This window comes from Gopherus flavomarginatus, chromosome 3 (assembly GCF_025201925.1).
Source record: "Gopherus flavomarginatus isolate rGopFla2 chromosome 3, rGopFla2.mat.asm, whole genome shotgun sequence".
NCBI classification, from domain to species: Eukaryota; Metazoa; Chordata; order Testudines; family Testudinidae; genus Gopherus; species Gopherus flavomarginatus.
In genome coordinates, this window is record NC_066619.1 from 216,276,513 (window position 1) to 216,297,059 (window position 20,547).

General features: G+C 39.8%; 1 protein-coding gene across 2 annotated transcripts in view; it reads right to left on the minus strand.

Annotated features, from left to right (window-relative positions):
- Positions 1–11,364: 11,364 nt before the first annotated feature.
- The window catches only part of GLRA3 (glycine receptor alpha 3), a 155,460-nt gene continuing 146,277 nt past the window's right edge, over positions 11,365–20,547 (minus strand). Inside the window, exon 9 of one of the 2 annotated variants that reach the window (XM_050945353.1) lies at positions 11,365–18,210. In XM_050945353.1, the coding sequence (XP_050801310.1) occupies positions 17,932–18,210 (279 nt within the window). In that variant the 3' untranslated portion in view covers positions 11,365–17,931. Of the gene's footprint in view, positions 18,236–20,547 lie in introns of both variants that reach the window. The other variant, XM_050945354.1, reaches the window with a different exon arrangement.

The following is a 20,547-nucleotide window of genomic DNA, read 5'->3' on the forward strand; positions in this document are numbered from 1 at the left end:
CCGTGCCCCCAAAGCTGCATACTTAACTGAAAACTGCTCAGCAAGTACTCTTGTCTCCAGTAGCCAGACACCCAGTTCCCAATGGGATCCAAACTCCAAATAAATCAGTTTTACTCTGTATAAAGTTTATACAGGGTAAACTCATAAATTGTCCGCCCTCTATAACACTGATAGAGATCACAGCTGTTTGCTCCCCAGATATTAATCACTTACTCTGGGTTAATTAATAAACAAGTTATTTTTATTAAGTATAAAAAGTAGGATTTGAGTGGTTTCAAGTAATAACAGACAGAACAAAGTAAGTTACCAAGCAAAATACAACAAAACACTTAAGTCTAAGCCTAATATAGGGGTCGGCAACCTTTCAGAAGGTGTGCCTAGTCTTCATTTATTCACTCTAATTTAAGGTTTCGCATGCTGGTAATAAATTTTAATGTTAATGCTCAGCTCACTGCCACTCAGGGGTTCCATCCTCTGGCTCCTGCCAGCCAGGATCCCGGCTGCCGGACCTGCTCAGCCCAGTGCCAGTCTGGGGTCCAGGCCCTGCCCACATACAGTAGGTACCTACCTTCTCCCATTCTCTTCCTCTCTCTGCACTGAGCTGAGAGTTGGAGTGGACCGAGCACAGGGCTGGGGATGAAGGGTCTGGCCAGGAGCTAGAATGAAGGAGGGGGCTCAGGGTTGGGGCAGGACGTTTGGGTGTGGGGGCACTTACCTGGGCAGCTTCCATGTGGTGTGAGGGGTGCAGGTGGGAACTTGAGTGAGGGTGCAGGGGCTCCCGTTTGGTGCTCAGGGTAGGGGTGGGGACGTGCAGGGTGCATGGGATGTAGCGGGTGCAAGAGTCAGGGCAAAGGGCTGGGGGCATGTGAGGGGGGTGCAGGTATCAGAGTAGGGGGGATGGGTATGTGTGGGGGTGCCAGTCAGGGCTGGGGTCATGAGGAGGGTGAAGGAGTCAACAGAGGGCTGGGTGGTACAGGGCTCAGGGCAGGGGCCTAGGGGTGTGTAGGGATGCAGGGCTCAGGGCAGGGGCCTGGGGGTATGTGAGGGGGGTCAGGGCTCAGGGCAGAGGTCTGGATGACTGCCCCCCCCCCAGAATCCCCAACCTCTCCCGCTCTTTGTCCCGACTATCCCCTCCTGGGGCCCCACCCCCTATCTAAGACTCCCTGCATCTTATCTCCTGACTGCCCCCCCAGGACCCTACCACCTACCTGTCCCCTGACTGCCCCAATCCTTATCCACACCCCCCCACCCAGACAGACCCCCTGGACTCCCATGCCTATCTAACCGCTCCCCACCCCCTGACAGGACCCCCAGAACTCTGGACCCATAAAATCCCCCCTGCTTGCCCAACCCCTCTCCACACTCCTACCTCCTGACAGAACTCCCGACTCATCCAACCCCCACAGCTCCTTGTCTCCTGACCACCCCCTCTAGAGACCCCCCCACACCCTAACTGTTTCCCCAGGACCCTCTTTGCTCCTTGTCCCCAGCTGCTCTGACCCCTATCCACCCCCCAAACAGACCCCGGGACTCCCATGCCCCATCCACCCCCCCGCTCCCTGACTGCCCCCTCCAGAAACCCCTGCCCCAAACTACCCCTCAGTATACCATCCCCCCATCCAACCCACCCTGCTCCCTGTCCCTTGACTGCCTCCATCCCTTACCCACCCCCTGCCCCGGCGCCGGCCCCCGCCCCCTTCCCATGAGGTTCCTCGCTCATCTGGAGCCCTGCCGCCGCCACCGTGCCCAGCCCCGCCCCTCAGAGCACTGCAGGCGTGGCAGCAGGGCTCTGGATGAGCGGGGAGCATCTTTCCCTGCTTGCGGGAGCGCAGAGCCCCGGCCCCCAGAGCGCTGCGCGAGTGGCAGCAGGGCTCTAGGGGAAGGCGGGGGAGGGGGAAGCAGCTTTCTGCGCTTGGGCTGGCACTTTCGCCCAGGACCACGGACCCCGCAGCTTGCAGCCTAGGCAGGATTTTTAATGACACGCGAAGTCCCAGCAGGCAGCTGCGTGCCATTAAAAATTGGCTCGGGTGCCATCGGTTGCCGACCCCCGGCCTAATACATTAAGAAACTGAATACGGGTTACGCCACCTTCAGAGATGTTCCAATAAGCTTATCTCACAGATGACTCCTTCCTAGTCTGGGGCCAGTCCTTTCCCCGGTGCAGTCCTTGTTAGTGCCAGCTCAGGTGGTAACTCAGGGATTTTTCATGACTGGCTGCTCCCTTTGTTCTGTTCCACCCCCTTTTTATAGCTTTGGAACAAGGCAGGAATCTTGTCTTTCTGCATCACCACCCCTCCTTCTAAATGGAAAAGCACCAGGTTTAAGATGAATTCTAGTTGAGTTGACATGATCACATGTCACTGTAAGACCTCTTCTTCATTACCTAGTTGCTGGAAGATGTGTATATAGGAACACTTGCAGGTAAACAAACCCATTCATAGTTACTTGATTCTACAGCACTCTTAATGGCTTCCACTTAACATATTTCCATCAGTAATACAAGTCTATATCTTATTTTCCTAACTCCAGACATAGAAATAGTACATGCAAACAAATAGGATGAACACACTCAGTAGATCATAAGCTTGTAATGATACCTTACAAGAAACCTTTGCATGAAGCATATTCCAGTTACATTATATTCACACTTATAAGCATATTTCCATAAAACACATGGCGTGCAATGTCACAATTACTCTCCACTAAAGTTTGAGTACTGAAGGTGTGTGTGTGTGTGTGTGTGCACTTGTTCTATATTACTTGCTAGAATTACTGTTTATGGTAGTTTGATTTGTGCTTGGTAAATACAGTTGCATCTAGTGTCTAAGTCAGTGACATGTCCCAATTCCCATTGAGGTCGATCAAAACCTTTCCACTGACTTCAGTGAGGTTAGATTTGACCAGAACTGCTTGCTTCTATGTTAATTAAAACTCAGATTTTCAAATTCAGATGCTGCTTCTGAGTATAAATGTCCTCAAAACACCAAAGTTGTTAGAGCTGTAACTTGGATAATTGTGGATATAATTCAACATTTACATCAACTAACCGTCACAGACCCAATGAAACACTAGTTACTTGAAATTACGCAAGCAAACTTGAGACCTAATAGGCACATACATATGCAAACGGTCTTTCTCAACCATTGAATAAAGCTAGTACCACATAGTGCATTTCATAAGTACTACCCATTTCTGCTACAACCTGTGTTAGCTCTACAAGATCTGAATAAACAGCTCAGGCCTCAAACTGAAGAAAAACTATTAGTAGTGAAGGTGGAGGAGAATTTCCTGGGTGATCTGCACTGCTGCATAATGGGAGTCTTGCCATTAACCTTAATGAAAGCTAGATCACACCTCCATATGATACATTCCTGCATTTGAACACTGACAGAATATCTTTCTCTTACTCTATCCAATAGGAACAGTGAAAGCCTCTAAATTGGTAGCTATAGATCTGCTCTGTCAAACTTTGGGTTCATATGCAAAATCTACTATGCATGCAAAATTGCACCTCAGAGCTATTGTGATTAGCTCACTGTGAAAACCTGGGACAGAAAACCTTGAGAGAGAAAATTATACTTGTAAACTTAGTAGCTCAACTGAAAAAAATTGGCTCTGAGTCAAGAAAATATGATGGAAGAAATTATAATGAAAAACATTACCATTTTCATTGGTATTGGTGAATGCATTTTGTTTAGGAATTTTCTGCATATGCCAGAAGTAGCATGTGTCATGTTGCTGTGGTTGTCATGGTAAAATATTGCATTTAAAGATAAAAATTGACTAACCTTATAAAAATCCATAGGGCAGTAACTATTGGCTGCACCTTGGCTTTATTTGTGCAGTACAGACTCCTTAGCATCAGAGGAAAAGAGAATAGAATTAACCCTTTAATTAAAGATTTTTTTGAAATTCAGGAATCTATCTTAAAGTTTGTAGAGCACACGGCAGCACAGTATCTATATGATGTTTGTGTGAATCAGTGGGAGCTTGGGGAAACCAGTGAGAGGACAGATTGGAATAGATAGCATGGGAGCCTCTATCTAGGGTGCTTTATGGCTGTCATCACTATAATATAGCTTGATGCCTCATAATCTTGAATGTATTTATCCTTACAACATCCCGGTTAAGTAAGGAAGTGCTATTGTCCCCATCTGTAAAGTGGGAATAATGACAGAGCTTGGAATTGAGCATGAATCTAGGTGTCCCATGCCCAGCACCCTAACCACTGCGCCAGCCTTCCTCCTTCTTCTAGGCAGGGCCAGGCTGGAAGCAGGAGACAGAGCAGTATCAAGATAAACAAGGTATGTGGAGTAGGAGTGTAGGGATTTGATAGACCATGGTACAGAGGATGTACCTTTGCTGGCAGGATGAGTGGAGGAGCTGCCACTATGTGAGATATTCAGTCTGATGCAGGAGGACAGATATTCAGAGAGTGAGCAGAGGTGCAGAACCATCTCTGAAAATTTGGCTCTGTTGCAAAAATGATTGCAGCACAGTGGGGGGTGCAGCTACCCAGGCGTCAGAAAAGTCAACCCTGAGACACAATCCTCGTGGTGTATTGTAATTAATAAAAGGCTTAATGAAAATAGCTTCCAGCTTTTTTTAAAATTAACTCCAGCATTAATGGACTGTTGATAAGACAGTTCAGCTATGACCAAGTTTGAGTATATTAAGGCATTTATTTAAAGGAACATTTCCACACTTCAGTAGACATTCAAAAACTATTTTATACAGGGCACATATAACTGTTTAGTTTTTGTATTTCCTTTACCCACAGTGCTGATTTCCATATTTATGTGGAAGATAGATGTACCTTTTGTACTCATCCACCTCTTCCTTGTCTCATTCAGTGAACCACACGAAGCACTGTTGTTGATGACAACACTCAGTTGTGAAACTTGTTCTGATGTCAAAAGCTCATTTTGAGTCATCAATTAACAAATCAGGCATGTAAAGACTGATTTGGGGTGGGAGAGAGGGGAAGGAAAGGCTCTGAGAGTTATGAACAGCTCCCTAAATGTGGCAATGGTTATATAACTTCTGCCAAACAATGCATTGACTGCTACTAGATTCAGTGTAAATGGTCTCCGTGTCCTGTGTTGACTTTTATCCATATCGTGAAAAACACTACCAGAGTTGGCAACCTTTACAGCAATTTAATCACAGAAGCCAAAGATTGGACACTGAGGATAAACTAACTTCTCAAAGTCCTCTCAGGTGAAAATTGAGATACATTGACAAAGTAACATGGGAAGTTGGTACTGTTGCTGCGCATGTTGTACCTGTTCTGTAGATAAATAGGACATTTTAGTCTCTCTCATGACTGAATCAGGCAAACATACCCAGCACTAAGAGCCAGATCCAAGACCCACTGAAATAAACTGAAAGATGTACGCTGACTTTACTGGGTTTTGGATCAAGCCCTAAATTCACTGAAATTTTTGAAGACTGTTTTGAGCAACCTCTTTAAATCCACTCTTGCATTTCTGATTAAGAACAAATGTACCTAACAATCAATGCTGAACAACTAATTGCAATCCTCTTAAACTACTGCTTTTGGGTTTTACAAATACATTTATTTTATAAATTTAAATATATCAAACGTAATACTTTACATTTACTTGTTACAATGCCCACAGGTCTGGTTTTAGCAGAATTAATATCAGTTCTGACAATGATTTTTAACTCCTTTTCTTAGATTATTTACATCACCTTGAAAACTAGCTATTTTGAAAAGTTGTTTTTTTTTTTAATCGCTTCTCGGCCTCGTGGCTGAGGGGTGAAAACATTATCTAAGTTGTATCTGTCTAGTGCTTTATTATTTCTAACCTCCCTTCAATAATGAATGTTAGTATTTGGTGCATGTACCATTTTTACACTAGCTTATTTCATTTAACTAAAATGGGCATGCATAGTACTCATGAAGAGATATGAGAGAGCCATCTTGTGGCTCACCCACAATGCTACTGACAAAGACTCAGAACAATGAAGAGTTTACTGAGAATGAAAAATGCGTGTTAAATGAGGAGTCACATGTTTAATTCTGAAATCACTAAAAATTTGATTAAAATGTTATTTACTAACTGGAAAATGAGGCCATAATCACCATTATGTGATTAAGTTAAGCAGTACAACCAACAAGCCTAGGAGAGTGATTATAAGGGTTAGTTTCCTATACTATTAATCCTAGAAGTGTAGAACTGGAAGGGACCTCGAGAGGTTTACTCCACTCTCTTGCACTAAAGGCAGGACTAAGTATTATCTAGATTCTCCCTGACGGGTGTTTGAAGGTGGGTTTTGTTTTTTTTTTAAAAGAACACGTTAGACAGTGATGGAAATTCCACAACTTCCCTAGTAATTTGTTCCAGTGTTTAATCACCCTGACAGTTAGGAATCTTTTCCTAATGACCAACCTAAATCTCCCTTGCTGCAATTTTAAGCCCATTGTGTCTGTCCTATCCTCAGAGTTTAAGAACAATTTTTTTTCTCCCTCCTACTCTTAACAGGCTTTTAGGTAGCTGAAAACTATTATGTCCTTCCCTTAATCTTCTCTTCGTCAGACTAAACAAAACCATTTTTTTCCAATCTTTCTTCATAGGTCATGTTTTCTAGACCTTTTTGTTCTCCTCTGGAGTTTCTCCAATTTGTTTATATCTTTCCTGAAATGAGACACTGAGAACGGACACGATACTCCAACTGAGGCCTTATCAGCATGGAGTAGAAGGGAAGAATTATTTCTTGTCTTGCTTACAATAATCTTGCTAATAAATCCCAGAAATTTTATTTTATTTTTGAAAGTGTTACACTGAATCATATTTACCTTGTGATCCACCATGACCCCCAGATCTGCTTCTGCAGTACTCAAAGCTAAGCGGTTACTTTCCATTTTGTATGTGTGCAATTGATCCTTCCTAAGTGGAATATTTTGCATAGTTTTCATTTAATTTCATACAGTATACTTTAGACCATTTCTCCAGTTTGTTCAGATCATTTTGAATTTTAATCCTATCCTCCAAAGCACTTGCAACCCTGTGACGTTGCACTCCACAATGCTTTATAGAAATATGCTTAGAAGTGTAAATATAACTGAGCTGTTTCCCCCCCCCCTTGACTTGTTTCCCATGAGATCTTACCTTCCAACTCCCTGAGTTTGCTAAAGTCTGGCTTCTTGAAGTCCATTCTTTATTGTGCTGTTTTCCCACCTATCATTCCTTAGAATCATGAACTCATCATTTCATGATCATTCTCATCCAATCTGACTTCCACTTTCAAATTCTCAAACAGTTCTTCCCTATTTGTCAAAATCCAATCTAAAACAGTCTCTCCCCTAGTAGCTTTCTCCACCTCCTGAAATAAAGTTTCCAGTGCATTCCAAGAACTTGTTGGATAATCTGTTCTCTGCTGTACTATTTCCTCAACACGTCTGGGTAGTTGAAGTCCCCTATGATCACAAAGTCCTGTTCTTTGGATATTTTTATTGTTTTTTAAAAAGCCACTACCTTTCGTTCTTGGTTAGGTGGTCTGTATTAGACCCCTCCCATGACACCTTGTTTGGTTTTATCCTCTTATTCTTACTCAGAGACCTTCAAAAAGTCTGTCTCCTATTTCCATCTCAACCTCAGTCCAAATGCATACATCTTTGACACACAAGACAACAACTCCCTTTCCTCACCCCCGTCTGCCCTTCCTGAGCAAGCTGTACCCTTCTATACCAATATTCCAGTCATGTATTCAATCCACGTCGCTGTGATGCCAAATATGTCATAGTTGTGACCATTCACTTGCATTTCTAGTTCTTCCTGCTTATTCCCCATACTTCTTGCATTAGTATACAGACTTCTAATACACTGATTTGACTTTTTCCCCCTCTTGTCTCTCCCTTGTCCATGCTATAATGGCCCACGCTCCCTCTCAGAATCTGACCCTTCTCCAGTCTCCACAGGTTTGACTTCTCAGTGGGCTTTTGTTTCCTGCCCCCATCAAAACTAGTTTAAAGCCCCCCTCACTAGGTTAGCCAGTCTGTATCCAAAGATACTTGTCCCCTTCCTCTGTAGGTGGTACCCATCTTTGCTCAGCAGTCCTTCTTCCTGGAACAGCATCCTATGGTCAAGGAAGCCAATGTCATTCTGGCAACACCATCCACACAAGCAGGCATTCACCTCACAGGATGCATCTATCTCTGCCTGGGCCCCTACCCTTTACCAGAAGAATCAAAGAGAACACCATCTGCACCTCGATCCTGAAGCCCTGTAGTCACTTCTCATCTGCTCAGGGTCATACCTCACAGTATCATTAGTCCCACATGGATGAGTAGCATGGGAGGGGGAAGTCAGAGGGCTGGATGATACTCAACAATCTCTCTAACATCTTGGATGTGGCTCACTGACAGGCAGCAGAACTCCCAGGATACCATGCCAGGCTGACAGATGGGTGCCTCCGTCCCTTTCAGAAGGGAGTTACCAAGCACCACTACCCTATGTTTCCTCTTGGGAGTGGTGACCACGCTCCTCTCAGCCTTGGAAGTACAGAGTTTCTCTTCCTCCATTTTTGGGGGGGGGGGAGGGGCGTGGTGATTCCTCATCACTCATTGCCAGGGCAGCATAACTGTTCTTCATCACTATGGTGGGTGGGTTGGGAGTAGGAGTGGAGCACTGCCTGGCATCAGAAGTAACTAGCAGCCAGTGTCCTCCCTGTGACAGAGCCATATCCTCCTCCCCCAGTGGTGTGACAGCAGTCCACTGGATCGCTTCCTCTGCCTTGGAGGTCTCCATATGAATACACTTGATGAATTCCCTGTGTGCACTGATGCTTATCAGCCTAGCCACCTCCTCCTGTAGCTCTCCCACCTGTTTCCTGAGAAATTCCACCAGCAGCCTCCTTTCACAGTGGTTTGTCTCCTGACCCTGCTTTTCTGTGAATGGAAAGGCAGGCCACAGTTTCTGCAAAGCCACACCAGGATCTGGGTAGAGGCTTCCATGGTCAGGTTCTCTATCTGGATATGGGTTCAGGTAGCAGAGACAGTAGCTGTGATGGTACTGGCAATGGGGCCTTTCCTAACCATAGTGATTATATTATGACTTCCTCTTACAAATTCCCATGCTGTTGTCCCATTTGCTAGCTTCCCTTGGTTGCTTAGCCTCTGGCTTTTAAGCTTTTCTGTCCTAGGTCAATCCTACCCCTCATTAATCACACAGGGGGAAGGTAATTACAAGGCTGATTGAAGTTGATCAAGGGGAACAAAGGCTTAAACCATCCCCAAACACGCAATCCCAACTGACAGTAACTTTTAACCTGAACAAGAGAAACCCAGAACAGGCACATTCACCCAAAAAGTAGTATTCAACGTATTGTTCAGCAGGGAGATCTCTTTTTCTCCCTCTCAAACTCCCCTGTTTGCTAGCTCTTATTTAAAGTAATTTAAATGTCCTCTTAGTTTAAATAGTTTCAGCCTGATTGGCAATGCTGGAAGGAGGACAGGAGACACTGGATGTGGTTTAATTAGGCCACAGCAGTATTGCATTACAGAAGTAGAAAAAAAATGTTGCCGCTTGTCAAAGGCCAATGTAATAGAAATGGTTGTTTTTTTAAAATATAAATTAGTTTAGTGTAGTAGGGCAAAATTATTCACTTGAGACACAGACTTAAGGATTGTGAATCAGGCCTTTAGATCCACTTGCTGGGGTCACATTTAGGACTTCTGTTTTCCTTACAAACACAAATAATCTGTTCTTAAAGGAACATTCTGTGTATGCAGGGAGAGCCAACTATTGGAGTCGAGATCGCTGGGTTGATCAAACAGAACTGAGACCTGAAAACATTGAGCAGTATTCTGAAAAAAGTTAGTTTTATTTTTTTTGAACAAAATATCTACAATAACATGAACACCATAAACTGCACATGTTTTAACATCTCTGTCTGCAGAGAATGTTAGTTGTAGTGCCAAATATAAGGTACTATAATACAAAGGAATTTAATTAAATTCATGCATGCCACTTTTTATAGAATTTTTCTAAAAAGAAATACTTCTAAATGAAAACTGCCATTGTCTTTTTAGACAGAATTCATAGGAAGATATGTTTAAAAATCAGACAAGTAATTAATACACTCATATTAATATATATTTAGCCTCTTAAAAAAGCTTGGATCACTATCACACAAGCTACTGTATATAATAAAATTTTATGTTGAAAGCTTATGGCACCATTTCTTCATATACAACTCACAATTACATATCTATGGAATGTCAATATTTACTTTAGTCTATTTATCTATTAACTTCATTCTATTATATATTTTAAATTACAAATGTAAGAAATGTCTCTTGCATATTTCACAAAGATGAAAGTGAAGAAGTGCAATAATATTCAAGCATGTCAAGAATTCAGGATGAGCTGACACTCTTCTAGTATTACACCTGTTGCTTCTAGCAATCTAACCTGCTTTCACAAACCTGCCAAACTGATGATAATTCAGGAACTACTGTATGGGCTTGGCTACACTAGAGAGTTGCAGCGCTGGTGAGGGGGTTACAGCACTGCAACTTAGGATGTGGCCAGACTTGCAAAGCACGGCTAGCGCTGCAACTCCCTGGTTGCAGCGCTGGCTGTACATCCAGTCGAGCCTCGGGTGTAGGGATTCCAGCGCTGGTGATCCAGCGCTGGTCAGCAAGTGTGGACACCCACCAGCGCTTTTATTGACCTCCGGGGTATAAGGAGGTATCCCAGAATTCCTGTCCACAACAAACCGGAAGAAAGGGAGAGCTCGGAGTTCAGCCAAACTGCTTATTTAAAAAACAAACACAGCTCCTGTTTGAGTGAGCTGAGGCAGGCAGGGGAATTACTTTGGAATGTTCACAGCTGTTTGCTTGAAGAGAGAAACAGCACGCTCACATGGCAGAGGGGGAGGGGGAAGTCCGTGTTCACCAGTTGCTGATCTGGTCTGATGGGTATTTAGCAGTGCATAATTTGCAATTAGTGAATGAGAGAGGAGTGGGGGAAGGGAGTTAGAACTTTTAAAATGGTTGAAGGTAGGCACAAGTCCTTAGAACTTGCAACGCAGGGAGCTGAGAACAGTGTCAACTCCAAAAATCCATTCTGTCTGTCTCCTCCACGCTCCCTGTCACATTCCACCCCACCCCCCTCTTTTGAAAAGCACGTTGCAGCCACTTGAATGCTGGGATAGCTGCCCACAATGCACCACTCCCAACAGCTCTGCAAGTGCTGCAAATGTGGCCACACTGCAGCGCTGGTAGCTGTCAGTGTGACCACACTGCAGCGCTGGCCCTACATAGCTGTACGAACACAGCTGTAACTACCAGCGCTGCAAAACTGTAAGTGTAGCCATACCCTGAGTAACGTTGCCTGAAAGCACCATTTCTATAACCATTGCAAAAAGAAAAATCTACTTCTTGCTAACAAGCAGTTTAATTTGTGATTTTTTTTTAAATTTTCATGTTAGCCTTTTAAAAAAAATTACGCTTGTCTGACATAATTGTCTTATAAATAATCATGTACCATCTTGTAGATAAAAATACTTTGCTAATTTATAGGGGTATTGTAAGAATTCATTAGATCAGCGGTTTAGAGGTCTAAGGCCAAATTCTGCTCTGTTAGATCAGATTAACTCCTACAATAGTCTACATGAGAGCAGAATTTACACATAAAGGGACAATAAATGCTAAATATAAAATTAAGTGCACCACTTTCTTGCATCCAACAAGTTTATTTGGGCTTGGTTATCATATGAACTCATTTTCATCTAATACAAAATTATTGCTAGAAAGAATACACTTGAATCCTTCTAGGGTTAAAGAAGACTTTTTATCTTTAGCAGTTCTAAACTGTGTATGAGTTTTTACTCTGAATCTTGGTTTCAACTATATTACCTAATGGTAGTTCTGGAATTTACCGTGGTACAAAATGGAAGCATTTCTTCATTCCTGCAGTCTAAAGTGCATATCTGAATTGCTTAAACAGAAGCATATCTAGGGTTTTAAACTGGACTTTTCATAAAGCAGCCTATAAGAAAAGTGCTTCACAAATTACCAAAGAGAGCAGCAGAGAGCTAAGAGAGGGCAAACACGTCAGAGAATTCAGAGAGACTATATACAGCTGATCTAGGACAAAAGGGGGGGGAATCTCAATTTGTTTGTGACTTCCACCAATCCGTTTAAAAAACTCGTGCCTGCTGTCAAGGTTTCTTGAAGCTACAATATGGTGAAAGCAATGAGTTAGTTTAAATATGTCTTTGAATAGGTAACTTTTATAAATAAAAAGGACTATATTTTATTTTTGCCCCCATCATCTTAGAAACATCAGGAAACAATGAACACTAATGTTTTCTTATTGGAAGTAACTCAACATGAGGTTTGTTTTGTTTAGGTTTCATTTGTGCCAAGGTGTGGCATTTAACCATATTCTAAGCCCCTACACTGAGGAATTTAACTTAGTAAGGCCCCACATCCTTTGCGATATGGCAGATCCTGCAATACTAGGCTTTCACCGCAATTTTGATTTTAATTCGCTTACTTTGCAGTCCACAATTTTGTATACATTTTGAGTATGTAACTAGCACTGCACTAACATTCAGTGCCTGTAAAAGGCTAAAGTGACTGGACTTGATTTCTACAGCAGTTGTAAGACTTTTAGTCTTCTGAATTTTATATTGTACCGGTCACTTTTTAAATGAATGTAATATAGTTACAGAAAAATGTCTGGTTGTATATTTTAAAAAACAGCTGTCATAATATAATACTTGAATGTTTTTTATATTGTTCCAGCAATGTTTTTTTAAATAGGTCTAATATGGCTTTTCCAAATTACCAGTATTCATAGAGGTCCATTACTACTTTTTCACATCTTGTCCGCAACTCAGTGGCAATTATTTTGAAGATCATCTTGATTCAATTAGCATCTTAACTATGAGTTAGCTGCTAAAAAATGAGGAGGCCTGTAGCTATTTGAATACAATATGATACACAGTTCTCATGGCACTTCTTCTTGTTTTCTCTCAAGAATGGAGTGTTTTAACAGGTGGTATGGTCTGGAAACTCCAGTCTTCAACCCCCTGAAGAAAGCAGATTCCAAGATTGTGCATCTTGGGGCAACCACCTAAGGAGCAAGGTACTTCTGCCACATTGCTTTCTGTCCTTCCCCAACCTTTGGCTTAGTGCTCTGGAACCATGCAGCCATAGGCTCCTATTCCTTCACTTCTGCCTTATCCTCCTTCCTCTGGGGGAGGAAGAAGGCATGGAAGGGGAGTTAGTGCTGGTCCAAACAGCATAAACTCTTTTACTTCCTCATGGGAATCAGCCATTTAAAAGGTGACTGTAGTGTACAGCACCTATTCTAAGCTCAGCAGTTTGCCCCAGACACATTGCACTCCAAATGCATGGAGGAGATCCTGTGGTACTGTGGAACACGAGGAGCATGCCACATGATCACAGCTTCCTTTTCCATTATGCCTGCACCAGTTCTATGAAAATGGATTTCTTTGTACCTGTGTAACTAGTATGGGCCCCAAATTATTTCTCTAGTCTCAATGCACTACTTTGGTCCTCTAACTTTTTAAGTTACATGGCACAACCACAGAAAGCAGGAGTACACAAGCTGACTTGCAAACAGTATGGAAGACACAGGGCTTTACATGGGCAAGAAATCTGCCCTCCTTGAGTTGTTAACCAATGGCCTCTTACGTTAGCAGTCCCGGCACTCTGGAGGGCACAGGGACACTACGGCCAGTGCATTGGAGGCAGCAGATTAACATCTCTGGGGCAAGGAGAAGCTTTGCCTGAGGCATAACAAGTAGGGCTGGTTGAAGAATTGAAAAATTGAAACTTTTTTTTGGCCTGAAAGTGCTGATTCATCAAAGCCTAAACTTTTCATGGGAAAGGGTCAGTTTCTCAACTTGAAAAAAATCAGAATTTTTTTCTTGAAATATATCAAAATGAAACATTTAAACTTTTAGAAAGGAAAAATTCCAGTGTTACCATTTGAAATGACCTTTTTCTCGTTCAGCTAATTATAGTTTTTAAATGGTCAAAACTTCTTGAAATCATCAAAATATTTCAGCTGACCTGAACTGATTTTTTTTTAATTTATTTTACTGGGGGGATTTTTGGTTCTTGAACACTCTTCAATATTCAACTTTTTCCTATCCCAAATCGGAACATAATTTTGAAATCATGAACATTTTTGTGCATAGGAAAACAGATTGTTAGAACTCAGCAGGAACCTCCTCACTTTTCTTCCTCTGACTTTGTATTGCCCCCTATGCACACCTGTGGCATAAATATCCCAATCTCTTCCTTAATATTTACAGTTTCTTCCAAGGTTGGTTTGCCTAACATGAGTGTAGGGTAGGTGTGCTGTGCTGTTTTGTCACCCCTTCTATATAGTCCAGCCTGGCATTATTTTTATACCATATAATCTGTTTTAAGACTAAGATCTTCCTAGCAGATAAGCCTCTGGCTCTGAGAGATCATTCCTGGATTTGTGTGGTTGGTTGGCATGCCTGCTGGTATTTTGGACTCTTTTTCCATAGGCACTAATGGGTAGCTGGTATTTTGTGACATGAAGCAACTTAAAATCTTACTTGACAATTCTGTCATCTTATGATTATTTTCTTTTTATATTCAGTGGAATACGAATACTTTGAATAAAATTTTTAAGCTGCAAATTGCTGACTGGCTACAGTGCTTTTTGCTGAAATAAATGTTTCTTAGCTATGTTTCTTAGCTGATTGAAAAGGCCTTTGTTACATAGACAATTGTTACCATAAAGATCTCATAAAAATGTGAAGTTGCCTTCTGGGGGAGAAATCTTGACCCCATTGACTTCAGTGGGGCAAGACTACACTCCAAGTAGTTAACTAAAAGGGAAAAAAAAATCACAACTTGTTAGATGATTGTTTAGTAGTTACAAAATAAATCACTGTAGCTTGTCCCTTCTGTCTCAACCATTTCTGTTCTTAGTACTGTTACTAAAGCAAAGACATTCCAGAAATAATCCAATAACTGATTTCTCTTATTTCTTAAAGAACATACAGAACTATAAATATGTACATTTAGAAATACTTTGCAATCCCCTACAGGAGTATATACTCCCTTCAATACATGGCTCCCATTAGTATCAATGTAATACACTGCCTGTTGTCACAGTAAATGCACATCATTTTAATCCATTAGGGATGTCTGAAAAGCAATCATATGGAAGGTTTATGGGTTTACAATGTATATACTGTAGTTGCTAATTTGATTACCATACAGTAGTTGCAGAAATAGTATGCTACATTCATTCCTCTCCCCTTCTTTCCCCTTCTGTCACTCAAGGGAGGAGGAGGGCGTTCATGGATAATTATTGATCTTATCTGGCTCTTCTCTACTTTTCTCTGTCCCACCACACAATTTAGTCACTGTTAGTGCCTATTCCATTTTCTATCTTGCTCTCAAGACTTTTTGTCTTTTTTTTCCATCTGATAATCTTTTCTAAATCTTAGTATTCTCTCACTATTGAATGTTTAACTTTGTAATTGTGTTATTCAGTTCTGTTCAAGTGTTTTCAAAACCAGCTTGTGTATGTATAATATTCAGCCTATTGGACTTTGGAAAGTCTGGGAGTTCCTCAGCTGGTGTAAACTGGTGTAGTTCTAGGGACTGTATTTATTCCAGCTCAGGATCTGGCCCAGTACACTTTATATACTGATTCATCCAGATTTCTTTTATTGGTGTTGGAGGGGAAGATCATTGTTTTAAATAGGAAAGAGAAAAGAACAAAAGACAAGCATGGAGATTTGTATAACATTTTATGAATGCCTCATGATAATGGGCCCAATCCTACTCTTGAAATAAATGGGACACTTTACCACTGAATACAATGGGCACAGAAATGCACCAACAAATCTTTCCAGAGATTATAGTATTTAATAGTTTACAGGAGACAAAAGCCACTTCGCCAGCTTCTCACTCTTGTGTATATAATACACACACACAGGCACACATGAGAATTAATGAGTTCAGTTCTTCTGGACAGGATATATAAATATATTTGTGAAAATTATAACACATATCCCAAAACAATTGCTCTAAATCTATTTTATGCATTAATGGGGTTGGGAGGGAGAAAACCTAAATAGGACCATATTCAAAATTAAAAAGGGTTATGCAATTGTTTTGAGACAATTTAGAACAACCAGATTGCCATTCTTTTAAAAATCCCCCTAGCTAATCCTCAAACAAAACCAATGTTGTGTTCTAATCTTCCATGCAAGGATATGTTGCTATGACTAGTTCATATGCAATATGCTTCTAGTAATGCAGCAGATGTTTGCCTCCAGTTGTTTTGCTTTTGTGTATGCACTTTGAGCTATAACAAACTGAAAATTTTAAATGTGCTCAAAACAAACTTTTCAATAATTTGTCTTAGCTATTGGATTCCATTACAAGTTCAAAGCATCAGGTATGCTCTTGCCTGTAGCTGTCTATAGGTTTCCACATTTTAGAACTTTTTTTTTTTTTTTGCTTTTCATTAGAGAAGTGGCAACATTATTTACTGGAAGTCTATATTTTTTAAATGATATAAGATCTATTCTGTAATAATTTGAAAGAAACCATTAATGTAATCTATCTAATTCTAAGTAGCGAAAATTTGCTCCAACAGTTTCAATTTCTTATCCTATCTTTTACCATGATGTGCAGTAAAAATAAAAGATTGTCCTGATACATTTTTAGAAGAACTGCTTAGTGTTTTCTAAGATACAGACTATTTTCTGCCAGTGTCTAAGAAGTCATGTCAGAATCTTCTCATTGAACAAATCATTCAAATTAAGAAAAGACTGACCTGGTTATCTTTAGGTACTTGTATATTAAACTTTCACTGATGATAATGGAAGTATCTGTGCAGAAATGTTGCCATAGTCAGCTTCAAAAAAGTTCATAAAAGTTACTTTTATCATAGGTATAGTCTAAGTGACTTATCCCTTTTGTTTTGTTTTTAATGTCACTTTTCACAAACTTATTTTGATGTCATTTTTAATAATCTGGCTTGTCTCCGCAAATACTGTAGTTTCTGAACATTTTCCTGATATGAGAAATATCTTTTAATCCTTTTGGCTTTTTTTAAATTTTCTCTTTCAATTTACCCAAGGGTGATTGAGTAATTAAAAGTACATAAGGGCAACAATCCTTTAAACAGTACCTTGTTCCCATTGTGATATGCACAGTACCAGAAAGTTTGACCAGTGGGTCGCTTCAGACTGGGCAATAGATATTTGGTGCTACTTTGCGCATTGCATTGCCATGTTGTTTAAGCTCCAGGGGAACCATAATCAATTTATGAAGTGCTTTGTATGAGTAAATTTGTTTTTCTTCTTTTTTTTTAAAAAAAGAACCCTATAATATAATGTGTCCTGTGCTCATGATAAAACCCATTGTCATTAAAACAAGAAAATGTGTTTGAGCTCTAAAACTCAAATCAGTAATTCATTACTAATTTTGTAAACTTTATATTCAAATTTCTGACCATCCTTTAATCTGTTACTCTGGTAGTCATCTAAGACATTAGACTCATTTTGTAATATTTTTTTAAAAATATAGTTGAATTAAAAAATTGTAAGGAACTTTAAAGAATACTGTACAATTGTACCACAATGTAAAAGTATGTATAAACACGTTGGCAGTAAAGCTGTAGTATAGTGTTGTGATTTTTACTATGAAAAAGTTGATTGTTTAGTTAGTATGAAGTACAAACTTAGTAATAGTAGATATATCTTCACTGGGTGTCATTCTTCATCTATCCAATAGTGACTCTGCATAGCAAGTCAAATGGGATCTTTTTCTTTGTGCCTTTTAACTATCCCAGTAATCTGTATGCACATTTGTAACGGAAAACCTCTTGCTGAACATGCCAACCCCAATAGTTTGTACTACAAGCCTTAATCTTGTTGTTGGTGAATGTCCTCATGCCTAATGATTTTATAGATAACCCAATAAAAAATGTTGAAAATCAGAAAGGCTAATGGGAAGCAAGCTCTGGAAATGGTATCAATTTTCTTGGCTCGGTCAATGAATACCTTCCTCATTTCATCGAAGCTTTTTGGTGCAGCTTGGATGGGATTATTTGGCCCCTTTGGAGTAACTCTGTCTTTTGCTTGTAGACATGGTCCCATTCCATAGGCTGTAAAACTGAATCGACTTTCCCTTACCTCATCGTCCTGTTGCAAGAAAAGAAAGTAAGTTCTTCAGTTACATAAATTTCTAATCTACTGAAAACAAAGTTCTGCATCCTTAATTCAGTGGCTTTTTTAACCCACCACTTTGTATTTGCTGGATGACATCTTGGTCTCATTGAAGTCAATAGCAAAACGTCCATTGAAATCAATCTATTCAACTTAACTTTCATTATTTCTAATGATCTGTGATTGGACAAATTATCAATTTACTCTGTTCTTTCTCATTTAGATCCCAATTCCCTGATCTTCAGCCAAGCAAAACTCACGTTGCTCTTTTAGACAGGGACCATATCACTTGTACTGTACATTGTGTCTAGAGGCCAGGGCCCCATTGTGCTATCGTAGTACATATAACATGTTGACATCAATTAAATTAGTGGGAATTCTGCCTGCTTGAATACTGTACATCTAATTAGTCTAATTTTTATGCCTTATCTCTATAGTTCCATATAGATACATCAAAGAAAAAGAATTCTTTTTTAAAATCAAGGGAAATTGTAAGTAAAATATTATAAGCAGAGAAGGCTAAGGCACAGGGATCAAAACTAAGGGCCATATTCTTTGCAGTTTCTCCATTGTATATACAGAACAAATCCATTGATGTCAATGCAGTTATTCTGGATTTATTCATGTGTGAGTGAGAATTGAATTTGGTGCTAAATCCACTGAAAGGAAAGGAAGAATTATATACATACATGGGGATGTGGTACATGTCCAAAGAGGTGGCTTTCATTTTGTGAGCACATTTTGCATCACTACTTACCCAATTACGGGTACCAGGTAGGTAGAGATGCACAGGCTCAAATTTGCTGCTGTAACTTATTCTGCAGGTGCAAAAATAGATATATAAATTGTACACAGGAACTGAGACCAGGTCCAGAACTGACTGAATGTATATCCCAAAGTCTCCTTTACCTTCAAACTATGTGGTTTTTATTTTTCAATACATATCCTATTGAAGAGTAATCTAATTACTTTTGAGGAATTCATATTTGAATTAATTTAAACTCTATATTTCTTGTTCTTATCTGATCTTGTTTAAGTGCTCTATAACCATATGCTTTTAAGATCTCTGAAGTGCAACAAAATAATAATAATAAAAAAAGTATTAACATCTTATTTCTCAAATAATGATGTAGTCCAGGAAAGCTGCTGCCTTAAAAGACTAGAAGAAAATAAAGTTACAAGTCAGACTTAGGGGGGAAAAAAATCAGTTCCTTTCCATTCCGTGAGAATTTTTGAGCTTTCAAAAAAAGCCCTTGTTCTGTATTAGAATGAAAAGTGGAAATCTTATTTTTTTTCATGAACCAAAAATGGACAGAATCCTATCAGATCAATTGAAATGTTTCATTTCAAAACATTTCATTTTGATTTAGACTTTTTTTATATTTTCCTACAAACTTCTAAACCAAAAGTCCTTCTGAACCAAAAAGAAAGACGTTTTTGTTTTGAAAATGTCAAAATGGATTGTCTTGAAAATTTCAAAGCTTGTTAATTTTTTTTTTAAATGAGAAGTTTGTCAAAACCATTCCTTTCCTGTGTTCAATTTTGGTGTCAACAAATCAGCATATTCTGGAAAAAACACACAAACATTCAGTTAAATTGAAAAGTTTAAGGTGACAGTCACCTCAGGGATTTTAAAATCTCAGTAATGGAATCTGAGAATGGTTGGCATTCCACTGAAATGCTTTTTAAATTTATACTGTTGCAATCCTATAAACTTATTTGCAGTTCTCTGTTTTAATAACACTTCTATAGTGGCTTTATTGTAATTAGTAATGCACTCTAGTAAACAAAAAAAGGAAAATTAACATGAAAGCAACAAAACAGAAGTACGTTAATAAAACATGGGGATGAATAACAGAAATATAAAATGATAGGGTACAAATGTTATGACATGATTAAACAAAACTGTTTTAAACTAAGTACTTTGGTACCAGTATTTCTGTTGTCTAAAAACCTGGGAAATAACATCTTTGTTGTAATACTTTTAATAGGTGAAATATGAAGTGCTAAATTCATCTTGTTATCTCTTGACTTCAGTGGAGTTATATGTAAGATGAATTTGGCCAACAGATTATTTTTTTTAAATACCCAGAACTTGACTAAGGGCCTCGCCCTCTATATACTTGGTACTGGATGTAGGGCTTACTACAGTGAGTAGTTCTATCGACCTAAAATAAGAATTTGATTTCTTGCAGTAGTAAGGACTACTCTCAGAGTGTGTCTGCTGGATCAGGCTCTAAAATGGGACACAAGACTCTGTTCTATGTTACTAACTAAGATTAATCTTCTGAATGCTCCCTCAAAGATATCTGA